The sequence below is a fragment of the Sorex fumeus genome, unplaced genomic scaffold (assembly GCF_029834395.1).
Source record: "Sorex fumeus unplaced genomic scaffold, SorFum_2.1 ptg000006l, whole genome shotgun sequence".
NCBI lineage: Eukaryota > Metazoa > Chordata > Mammalia > Eulipotyphla > Soricidae > Sorex > Sorex fumeus.
This window is the reverse complement of record NW_026606063.1, coordinates 42,510,380-42,523,419: the sequence shown is the minus strand read 5'-3', so window position 1 is coordinate 42,523,419 and position 13,040 is coordinate 42,510,380. Positions and strand designations below refer to the sequence as shown.

The following is a 13,040-nucleotide window of genomic DNA, read 5'->3' as shown; positions in this document are numbered from 1 at the left end:
AGCCTGGCAAGCTATCAAAAGTATCCTGTCTGCACAGTAGAGCCTGGCAAGCTCTCTGTGGTGTATTCGATGTGCCAAAAACAGTAACAATAACGGATCTCATTCTCCTGACCCTGAAAGAGCCTCCAACACAGCAGTGTTGGGAAAGATGAGTAAAAAAGAGGCTGTTAAAAAAATCTCAGGGCTGGGGCAAATGAAGACGTTACTGGTGCCTACTCGAGTAAATTGATGAACAACGGGATGACAATGACAGTGACAGTGATCTGGTGATTCCTGGTAATCTATAAGGAAACTCCAATAAGCTCTTCATCCCTTTGGAAACATGTTATGCCATTTGTGCACTTTGGGTTCTTGAGTTTCACTGCTTTCAAAGGCCTTTCTATTTCCATTTGCGGACCGATGTAGTTTATTTACCCCACTGTCAATGCATTGCTTACTAAATACTGTCTACTGTGATCTGTTTTGGGTAGAATTGGGAATGTGGATATAATGTCTTACTAGATTTGGGTATAACATTAAAGTAAAAAAGATCCAATGAAAGGCTGAAGGCCACTTTATTTAGGGATTTAAATTAGAATTTATTTAGGGGGTAAAATTTTTCAGGATATTGACTGCTTATTATAGCCATTCTGCTGTATATCCGTTTATTTAGTATGTTCTAGTTTAGGCAGCTAAGCTTCTGGTAAATTGCATGAAAAGTTATGTTTTGAATAATAAGGATGAGAGGAAGGCAATGCAATATGAAGAGGTATGATATCACTAGAATTATATTTTGGGATTCAGAGTTTGGTCCTGCTGGTTATTAGCTGTCATTTTAGTTGTTTAATGCTTAATTCAAAGAGTTGGGGAAATAATTCAAAGACTAGAATGCATGCCTGACATGCATAAGTACCCAGGTTCATATCCATGGCAGCATGAGGTAGAGTTCCGGTGACCTCCAGCGATGCTAGAGAGACCCCCTTCAAAACTCAAGAAAGATAATACCTGATAATTATAATACTGAGCTTTGGTCTAGATAATTAATTGCTTTTACATTTATCATGTTCATGTTAAATGAGTATTTACTCTGCATAAGAAGTTGTGGTCAGATATCAAACAAAGCAAGTCATGAACTAAGCCCCACTCACCTTCCATCCTTTTCCCTAACTCTCTTGCCATTCTCCCCAGTTCTATCCTTAAATAAAATGTCAGTGATAATTGGTTGAGCCTTCAAGATTTCCTTTGTGGAAACATGAATTATTATTTTGTAGTCTACTCATTACTTAAAAGTATAGTGTAAGTATAGTTATAGGGAGATGCTGAATGATGTTAGATTCCAAAAGATTCTTTAAAACAACTTTTTTTTTTAGTACTATGTTGAGATGTATAAGTATCTTTATCTTGTTACTGTCAGTAAAGAAAAACTGAGATAAGGTAGATTATTTTTGCCTGCAAATTACAGTTTTAAAAGAAAGAAATTCGGGCCTGGAGCAATATCACAGTGGATAGGGTGTTTGCCTTGCACGGGGCCAACCCAGGTTCGATTCCCAGCATTCCATATACTCCCTTGAGCACCGCCAGGAGTAATTCCTGAGTGTAGAGCCAGGAGTCACTCCTGTGCAATGCTGGGTGTGACCCAAAAAGAAAAAAAAAAAAAGAAATTCAAGCTAGATTTGTTCAGGACCCACAGTCATGTGTCATGGTTTTATGTCTGTTGTCTATTGTTTTGGTAGTTGACATTACTAAAGTTAATAAAGATATCTCAGTATTCACAGGGAAGGCCTGATTGGCAGTTTCAGCATTTAAATTGTAAACTATTTTTAAACACTTGTATGCAGAAGTGAGTGTGAGCATAAATACAATTGCTAAAACAGGAAGCAAGTGTGTTGGTATAATATATAAATAACCATTTCTTCTTCATTAGCAATATTTCCTCTCATATTTTTCCATTCTTTCTTCCTGTTTTCTTAATCCCCTCATGGCCTGAGAGTGCTAATGTAGGTGCCTGACCTACCTCTATATGACTCTAAAGCCTGTAGTTACACATTTTATGTTTACTAGATTATTTCTTATTAAAACTTCTTGCCATTCTACTATATATTTTTTGCATTTTGAAATTTTTTTTTAGTAAATACAGAGATTATATATACTTATATAGATTTCATCCTCATTTTGTGAGTTTTGTTAGTAAGAATCCCCACTAAACTCTCATATAAGGTCTTGGAATCTGTTAGGTTCCAATCTTGAGCAAACTCTGCTATGTCATTAGTTCTCTGACTCTGGGCAGATCCCTAAATTTTCAAGTTGTTTCATCCAATGTCCACATTGAAATAAGGACAGTCATTATAGTGTACAGTTTTTGAGTGAACCATTCAGTTTGTATCTCACCTGGTAATCTCAGAAACATTGCTATAGATTGTAGCTATGTTGTTTTGATTATTTTAAGGAGTTGGCTGTGTTTGAAGTACTCTTTTCCCCCCTCTCGTAGATAACAGACAAGCGAGTGTCCAGAAGACATGCCATTCTTGAGGTGGTCGGTGGCCAGCTCAGAATCAAACCGGTAAATTTGATGTTCATGATTTATTTTACAGTGTTGTACCTCATCCTTTTCTAGCTTCTGCTTAGAGTTTATTTTTTGAAAGTTTTTGAAATAAGGGATAAATGTCAAAATATATCCTTCTTATTGACAGAAGATGATTGGGAGATAGATTATTTAAATACCTATTTCACATAAGGTAGTGATTCAGCTATGTAGCTAGAATTTTAATGGAAGATGACTATGAGTACATGTTTATATTATATTCATAGCTTGATATTACAAATATGATCTTATAAGAATGTCCATAACGAAGTAATGCTTGCTCTTGGAGGAGATGGGTAGTCAACCCAAGTCACATAAATGTCACAGGGTTGTATTTTAAGAGATTTTATACCTCTGTGGCAATGAATATTTAAAAAATGTGCACCTTGTTCAGCATTAGGGTTTTAGAGGTTATTTTAATTTGCAAGTTCCTGTTGACAGCAAGAACTTTAATTGCTTGCCTTATCATTTAAGTACTGATGTTTTTTAGGAACATCAACTTCTGAAAATATTATGTGATTATTTCATTTCAAGAATCTCATATCAAAGAATAAAATTTGTGTATGAGGGTCCATTTATTCTGGTCTGGATACTGTAGTTGTAAAACTATTGTTATGGAATGAAATGAATTATTGCGTTAAAAAGCAAGTATGTATTTTTATGCTATACATGCTATTGCCTATTATAACACTAGTATTTTTCTTTTTGTGTACATAGTGCTGTTATTCTGTGTTGAACAGTCCCCAAATTTGAAAATTGCCTTCTTAATTCTAATATTGGGGAAATATTTAAATAAATCTATATTTACTCCATCTCAACCTTGAATGCATGCTCCTTCCTCCTCTCCCCCTGAACCCCCCGCCCCAACACACACACACATACTTAGTACTATCCCTGGCTTCTTGAATAAAGCCCTTAAAATAGACCCAATTTATTTACTATCAGCTGCTTCCTCCGAATTATTCCCAGTTGCCTCATTATTCTTAGCTGAGACTTACTGCACCATTTTAATATTTGTTAAATGCATGAATAAATGTAGCAATGAGAACTGTAAGTGGCATTTCTAGGAATGGGATTATCGTGAACTTTTACAGAATTAATTTCCCATGGTCTAATGGCCTAAAATTGATTTTTTGTTGTTACTGAAGCACATATGAATAAAGCTATATGGATCTTTTAAAATTCCTATTCTGTTTTTTTTTCTGTTAGAGCATATCATTAGTTTATATTTACTCTTTTAAAAAAAGAACTATGGCAATTAATGCAGTTGTCTCTCCAAGTGAAAAACCCATCTTTTAAAAATTTCTGTGTCATTCATATTTGTCACTCTTTTAATTCATGTCCATAGAATGAGAAGCACATAGTACATAATTTTTTGTAAGATTGTATAACTCTTAAATGCAAATATTATGATTTTTTGCTGCCTTGATATCAGTGAGATAGAAACTAATAGGGAATATAAAAAATAATGATAATAATTGGGTAGTGAGTCTAACGAATAGTTTGGATGCATTATGTCTTTAAAAGCATGGAGAAAATAGTAGCAAGAATAGCACAGTGTAATGAAGTTACTTCTATGATGTCATATTACTAAACTTTTAAATTTTTTTTTAAAGTTTATTTTTTCCAAAAAAAAAAAAGTTTATTTTTTCTGAAAAAAATGTACTACTCTAGTACTAGCCTTTGATTTGTTTTAGAAAATTGATGGGTTCAAATTCTATTACAAGAATGATTATATTATGTCAGTTGAAGGAAAGCTGCTTCTTGGACTTGGTAGTATATATGTATGTGTATATGTATCTACCTGCATACACATAAGTATTATGTGAATATGTGTATACACATACATATACATATACACAGGTCTTTTGTTCTACCTAATGCTTTATTAATGTCAATATTATATGTAATACTTAACTTATATTGGTATAGTTAATATAGTTTTTATAAAATGTTTATTCCTTTAAAACAGGTTCATTGGTTTATTCAGATACTGCACCTGCAGGTTATAATTTAGGGAAATTTTTAGAAATTCTAAAAGTCACTTTAACTGGTATATGGTAGGTTTTAGAATAATGAGAATGGGGACAAGGGATTTCTAATTCATCCACTTTATCTTAATGCATGCTAAATGTCTTCTGTCTTCTTTATTCAATCAGAAATTTATTTGTGAAAACATATATACATATATATAACTTGTTCATGCATAAGTATGTTTACATGAATGTGATAAAATGTTAAGGGAGAAATTTTACTTTAAAAATTGTAAAATTATACAAATTAATAGTCAAATATTCTGCTATGATAGTCACTGCTATATATTCCCAAATTATGTTTAATGTTTTAATAGTTTCCTGTTTTCTTTCAAATTTGAAATCCAACATAATAGCAAGCAAAAAAGTAGCCAGGACAATAATAAATGAATAAAATTAGGGCAATTACTAATTTGTACCTTCAATTTGGGTGAATTTCTTTTTCCTCTCTAATATTTCCTTTATAAGGCTCCAGCTTTCAGCATTTCCTGGAAATAGAACATGAAGAAATAATAGATCCTAATAATAGATAATGCTGGCTTTTTTTTGTTTGTCATTTAATATGCAGTCTGAGATCAGGATAAAATGCATTATAAATAGAAACTTCACAAGTTCTTTTTAAATGATTGGTGGTTGGTTTTGTCTTCAAGGTAAATTCATAGTTATCTATGCTTTTATTTAATTTTTGAAGTCTTATGACTCTTGTTTTTGTTTTTTCTATAAATAAAGAGTTCTATAACTATATAAGCGGTTTTTTTTTTGCCATTTGATATTGCTCATCAAAATATACACTTTTGGATGGTTGTGGTTTTCCCTTTGTACAATTCATTTCTGAGATGTGATTTCTTTGCCATGGAATATGAACTCACAGTCTTTATAAAAATCTATGAGATATTACAACTGTTCTTCCATGGCTTATTTTATTTATTATTTTAAAATATAGTTTCTGTAGAATAGTTCAGGAAGTAAAGTGTTTGCCTTACTTATGGTCAACCCAGGTTCTAATCTCTGGCACCACAAATGGTCTCTTGGTCTCTACCAGGGTTTACTCCTAAACTCAGAGCCAGGAATAGGCACTATTGACTGTGGCTCCCCTCCCCCCCCCAAAAAGAATGTTTTACAAAATTAAAAAAAAACCTGAAAATAAGATGTGTCTTTTATTTTTGGTTACAATTCTCACACTATTTCTGAAATTATTGATATAATCCATTTAAGTTTGCACTTAGAATCTTTTGGATATGTTAAAAGGCAGACAATATGCCATTAGTAGAAATAGCTTTTTTTTTTTCATTCATATGGGGTTGAGTTTGTCAATATTTTTCCTGCCCTTGCCTATTTTTAGAAACATAGTTAAAATAATTTAATTGAAGATATTAGAATGCCATCCGTCTTTTCTTGGTATTGGTAAGAGTTTGAATATTCAGAAAAATCTTTAAATCCCTTGGAGTCTGATTTTGGGAGGCATTGAGTTCATATGATTATTGATTATATTTTCAAGACAGGCTCCAATGGAAACAACCTGATGGCCAATTATGGCAGCAAAGTAGGAGGGCAAAAAGACTTAGATAGTGGTGAAGGGTGACTGGTGAAGACCCACAGCAAGTGTGAAGCAGGAGACTCTTGTAAACCACTTACCCACCATTTAAAAAACTATAAGTTTTATTGAGTATTCTACGGTAGGGCGTTCGCCTTACAAGCGGCCAACATGGCCGACCCGAGTTCGATTCCTCCGCCCCTCTCGGAGAGCCTGGCAAGCTACCGAGAGTATCTCGCCCACATGGCAGAGCCTGGAAAGCTACCCGTGATGTATGCTACCCATGATGTATTGATATGCCAAACACAGTAACAACAAAGTCTCCAATGGAGACGTTACTGGGCCCGCTCGAGTAAATTGACGATCAACGGGAGGGCCTTTACCTTTACCTTTACTTTAAAACTGCAGCAGCACTGTCTTGTAGCACTATCTTCCCGTTGTTCATCGATTTGCTCACGCGGGCCTAGTAACGTGTCCATTGTGAGACTTGTTACTGTGTTTGGCATATCAAATACCTCACGGGGAGCTTGCCAGGCTTTGCCATGTGGGCAAGATACTCTCAGTAGCTTGCTGTACTCTCCAAGAGTGGCGGAGGAATTGAACCTGGCTCCGCCGGGCCAGCCGTGCGCAAGGCAAACGCCCTACCACTGTATATTATAACTAAATATTTTATTTTAATTTGTTGTGGGGACCTTACCCAGTGATGCTTGAAGGTCAATACCAGCAGTCCTCAGAGGCTTGCTTATGCCATAGGTTGAGCCCAGAGCCCTCACACATGCATGGTCTATGCTCTGCCACTTGAACCACATCCTCGACTCTTAAGTGCATTTTAAACAAGCTATACTTGGGGTTGGAGAGAGTGCAGTCTGTAAGGCACTTGCCTTGAATGCCCCTGACCTGGATTCAATCTCTGGCATCCCTTGTGGAATGAGCACTGTCAGGAGTAACCTCTGAACTTCTCCTTGGTGTGACACCAAAACTAAAAGAACAAAAAAGCCACACACACACACATATACACACAGACACACACACACACAGAGTTGTCTACCCAGCATCCTTAGACTCTGGGTAATGTTGTCGTTTTTAGGCACATTTTGCTTATTTTACACCCTTCTCAGAAATATGCACAGCTCAGAAGCAAGTGGTTTCTTAGCCATATTACATTTGAAATTACATTTGAAATTTGCTCTGTCTGTAGCCCAGAGAGGCACTTTGAGAGGTAATATAGAAGTGACAGATAGTATAATAAATTATTTCTCAACATTAAGTTCAACTTATCATTTGTCTTAGGAATCAATCAAACCTTCACAACTCTTATTTTTAGGAGTATGGTGCTACATAAATATGGTTGTGCTGCATAATTATATATAGGTTGTAAAATTTTTCTATTTAGTAATATAATTACCTATAAAATTTGTATAACCTCTGTTTATTTATTTTTTGATGAAGCAAGAAAGTTTTTACTGAAGCTTAATTAGAAAGATGTGAGAGATAGACAGAGGGGAAATGTGTTCAGGAGAGAAGACAGGCTTCTCTGGAGTGGGAGTAAGCAAAGAAATATAGAAACAAGCGTGCACGGGAGAGCCTGGACTTGAAGAGCTAGCTTAACCTCTGTTTTTAATTTTTACTTCTAATCTCCAAATATAATTTTACTACTTTATTTTAGTGAAGGTTTAAAGGAAATAGAAATTGTTTTGAATTGAGGCAATCCCAGAAAGGACTTAAGGCCAGATCCTCATGAAAAAAATTTAATTGCCAGAACTAGATAGATTGTACTTATTCAAAAATTCAAAGTAGTGACTTTAAGAAAAAAATTGGGGGTCTGTAGGTAGCAATAACTGTTTTTCCAGGCAGCTTTTTAAAAATTTTATTTTATTTTATTTTATTTTATTTTTTATTACTCCTTGTTTAACATTACTTCTCTTTCTATGGAGTTTGTGTTTTTCAGATATGAAAATTGGCTCAATTTTTTTCATGCCCCTCCCTATCATGTTTAATTGTTTTAACAAAACAAAGTGTGAAAAGAAAAGGAGATGAAGCTTTTTTTTCTTTTGGTTAGGGGCGAGGTATTGGGCCACAACCTGCTCTATGTTCATTAATTACTCTTGGTGGGCTAGGGGACCTTATAGGTCACTGGGGTTTGAACCTGAGTTGGCCATGTGTATGGAGAATGCCTTACCCGCTGTATTATCACTCCATTCCCAAGAGATAAAGCTTTTAAAAGTGTTAGATGATGATTATGGTAATTATTAGTCCCATATTTATTAGTTTTAAGTTTAAGTTTTACTTAAAGTATTTTGATAATAACTTTTTAGTTAGTTCATATTTATACTTTATCATAATTTGGAGATGCAACAATCACTGTATTTTTTTTATTTGTTAGATACACACAAATCCATGTTTCTATCAGTCTTCAGAAAAGAGCCAGTTCTTACCATTGAGGACAAATGTATGGCGCTGGTTGAATCCTGGAGATAGTTTTTCTTTACTACTTGACAAATATGCATTTTGTGTTTGCTCTACACACTCTGAAACAGAAATGGAATGTACATTAAGGTAAGATTATCTGATGAAATGAGATTAAGTAAAGGTATTTGTAATATAAGTCTTCAGCCCGCCACAAATGCTTCAGCTGCTGAAACAAGAAATATTAACTTTATTTTGGTGATAATTAAATTTTTAAATTTATATTTTTGCAGTTTTTAAAACACACAGATAATTACATATGGCTTACAAAAATCAGGAAGACATTGTACATGTCTAGCATTGTACATGTCCACAATATCCATGTGCATTGTACACGTACAAATAAGGTTATTGCTTGATAATGAACATTTTCATGTGCCTAAATGCCTTCTTTGGGTGTCTATTCAGATCTGCATATTTTCATTGGGTTATTTGTTTTATTGTTGTTCAGTTTTGTAACTTTTTAAATATATTTTGGATATTAATTAATCTCCTTTAGATATATGATATGCAAATATCTTTTCCCATTTGCTAGGTTTCTTTTCGATGATAATTTTGTTTCCTGTGATGAAACTTTGTAGCTTGTAAATTTATTTTGGCATGCCTACTTCATTGAACTTTTTTGTCCACTTTTAAAACTCTATACGGTAGTCTGTTTCTATAAAATTTACTATAAGCTGTATTCATATTTACTGAAAGCCGTATATATATATTTTAATGCACAATTAAGTCATCCTAGGTATATACTGGGACTCGCTTCAGATGTCCTTGCCATGAACCTTAAATTTTAGGTTGTAGGAGAGTATTCTTTATCCAGCCTTATTTTCTACATCTTCTGGGATATTACATTCAAGATTTATTTGGGGATACTGTTCTGATTTTTGTCAGAATTAACCAGGTTCTGTAGTTTCTTAGTGAAATGTTTTTTTACTCTTGACAGGGATGGTACTTTTCTACTCAGATAATGGTTAATTGACTCTAGTTATTGGAATAGAAGCCATGCAATGAGGCAGGGACTAATCTTGATGGGAGATGGACTATGGCTGGAAGCACTGAGCTATATTTTATTTATTTATTTATTTATTTATTTAAGAAGCCAATTTATTTAATTTTTTTTTCTTTTTTGGGTCACACCCAGCAATGCCCAGGGGTTACTCCTGGCTTTGCACTCAGGAATTACTCCTGGTGGTGCTTGGTGGACCATATGGGATGCTGGGGATTGAACCTGGGTTGGCTACATGCAAGGCAAACGCCCTACCTGCTGTGTTATCGCTCCGGCCCCTGAGCTATATTTTAGACATTTATTGATACCATTGAGATTTTTCATATATTTTAAACTCTTTCACAGTTCCTAAAAATTATGCTTGTACTGTGATAAAAGATGTATATACATTTTAAATCTTTGTAGCAATCTTTATGAGGAATAGTTAATATCTGTATGTTACTGATTAAGAAACAGAGAAAGAAGGCTTAAACTTGCCCACAGTCACACAGCAGATATGTGGCAGAGGTCAAATTAAACCCAACCTAATTGGTTCCAGAGCTCTTGCTGTCTACACCATGGTCTGTAAGAAAACATCTTTATAGCAATCATTCTAATAATGTACACATGTGGAAAATGGCTAAATAAATTCAGTACAGTTCTATAATGTAGTGAAAGTGAATGAATTAGAACTGCAGATGAAAGCATGGATGGATGAATATTTCACCATATTATCGAGAAAAACATTATAAAGAAAGAGGTAAAGTATATATGTTATGGATTATTGATTATCATATTATGGATTACTCATAGTATAATTATACATGAAGTTGCCTAACTTTGTGTATAATTATATTATGATTTGCTCGAGCGGGCCCAGTAACGTCTCCATTGGAGACTTTGTTGTTACTGTGTCTGGCATATCGAATACTCTCGGTAGCTTGCCGGGCTCTCCGAGAGGGGCGGAGGAATCGAACTCGGGTCGGCCATGTTGGCCGCTTGTAAGGCGAATGCCCTACCCGCTGTGCTATCGCCAATTTTGTTTATGTGCGTACTATGTTTACATGCCCAAATTATGGATACATTTGTACTGTCATCAAAGTACAAATACTTGCACATGAATAATAAATAACAAAGTCAGGCTTCTATTTTCCTTTGAAGAAGTTATGCAAGGAAGGGAACAATCGTGAGACATGTTACAGAGAGGCTCTAAAAATATTTTTAATTAATCTGGAACAAATATGACAAGTGCTTCTGTGTGAAGGTGGTTAATATAAAAGCATATTCATAATTATTTGTATATTCTTTATACATTTCCCTATAAGGGACTATTTTAAATTTGAAAAAATAGAGAAGAAATCCTGTCTGCTTTGTGGCAGGTTAACATTAGGATTCTGATGTCATTAGGATTTTTCTCTTCCAACTAGTTAAGAATTTAAAAAAAAACAACAACAACGAAACAACAATAACAGAAGCTGTCATTTCTTTAGGCTTTATTCTCATCATAGCTTTTCTTATAGTATTTACATTCTTCTATTAAGTTCTATTCACAATTAGTGGAAATTGGGTTTTATACATGTTGGCTCTAGTTTGTTCATTTTTTATTCATTTGTGCATATACTCAGTTAAAGCTGAAAGTGTCAAAACCCCTACTGTTTTGAGAAGTCTGGGCAAACTAATTTTTTAAAAATCATCTAAGTTGATATTTTAATTATAGCATTTGTCATTCAGAACCACCAACATTAATTTTTGTATTTTGTTTCTTTCTATGGGGCTGGAGTGATAGCACAGTGAGTAAGGCGTTTGCCTTACACGCTGCTGACCTGAGTTCGATTCCTCCGCCCCTCTTGGAGAGCTCAGCAAGCTACCAAGAGTATCTCACCCACACAGCAAAGCCTTGCAAGCTACCCGTGACATATTCGATATGCCAAAAACAGTGACAGCAAGTCTCACAATTTGTTGTGAGACATTACTGGTACCTGCTCGAGCAAATTGATGAACAAGGGGAGGACAGTGACAGTGACAGTTTCTTTCTATATAGTGGCTACTTAGCAAGGGTTTTTTTTATAGATGTGAATGAAATGTTGCTTAATATTTTGGGTCTTTTTTGTATCTGAATTTCATTCCAATGAGGAAGTACAGAATTATGTTTCTAGGGACTTCATTTTCCTTAAAACGCTCATGAGGAAGATAAAATAAATTTTCTTTTTATCAAAATTACTTTAAAAATTTGTCAACATTCTTAATACTCAAATCCCACATAAGCCAATTATTTTACTATTTTTGAATAAGACTATTAAATGATGAAAATTTCATCATATAACAATAAACACATATAAACAATATAAATTATATTATTTTTTATTTGTAATTATAATTGTTTTAATGCATAGATGATTCACATTTGTAACAATTTATATTAAAATACAAATACATATTTGGAATTTATTTGAAGGTTAAAGAGTTCATGGAGTATATTAATTGGAGAATTTGTTCTTTATAGTTTTAAATTCTGTTCTCAAACTTTAGTACTTGGTACAGTTGAGGTACTGAATCAGTGTAATAGAATTGAAGGTTCAGAAATAATCCCTTATATTACATCTAGTTTATTTATTTATTTTTTATTTTTAGTAATTTATTTATTTATTTATTTTTTGCGTCACACCCGGCGATGCACAGGGGTTACTCCTGCATTTGCACTCAGGAGTTACTCCTGGCGGTGCTCAGGGGATCATCTGGGATGCTGGGAATCGAACCCCGGTCGACTGCGTGCAAGGCAAATGCCTTACCGCTGTGCTGTCTCTCCAGCCCCTATTTTTAACAAGATATTTAAATGGGGAAAAAATAGTATCTGCAGCAGATGGTGCTGTGACCTCTTGATATTCACACACAGAACAATAAGTTAAATTCCTCTCTCACACCATGTAGAAAATTAATTTAAAATGCAACAGAGACCTTACTAAAGCTAAAGGTAGGTGATGCTTTAGAGAAAAATACAGGTATAATCTGTTTGACCATGGATTAGGCAATACTTTCTTAGATATGACATCAAAAACACAAGCCACCAAAAGTAACACAAGCCAACAGAAAGTAGATTTTTAGGTGTGATATCAAGAACAGAAGACAACCGAAAGGAGATAAATCTAAGAAGCCAGCCTACAGAATCAGAGAAAACATTTGCAAATCATAGTTGATAATCATATCCAGATTATAAAAAGAGCTATTACAACTCCACAATAGATAGTCATTCAATTTAGAAATACATATAACATTTAAGTACATGTTTCTTCAGCGTTTATATCCAAATATCATTAAACACATGAAAAAGTGCTCAGCATGATATTTTAACACTTCTCATTCATTAGGAAGACAATAGTAAAAGATCACAAATGCTGTAAAGATGTAGAGAAATTGGGATCATTTGATGTTGCTGGTAGAGTTTAGATGTTGCAGCCCCTTTGCAAT

General features: G+C 34.2%; 1 protein-coding gene across 2 annotated transcripts in view; it reads left to right on the top strand.

The window, feature by feature from the left end:
• Nucleotides 1–13,040, top strand: part of APLF (aprataxin and PNKP like factor) — a 65,471-nt gene that overhangs the window by 9,887 nt on the left and 42,544 nt on the right. For both annotated transcript variants that reach the window (XM_056125413.1, XM_056125420.1), the window contains exons 2-3: nt 2,468–2,539; nt 8,511–8,683. In XM_056125413.1, the coding sequence (XP_055981388.1) occupies nt 2,468–2,539; nt 8,511–8,683 (245 nt within the window). The remainder of the gene's footprint in view (nt 1–2,467; nt 2,540–8,510; nt 8,684–13,040) is intronic.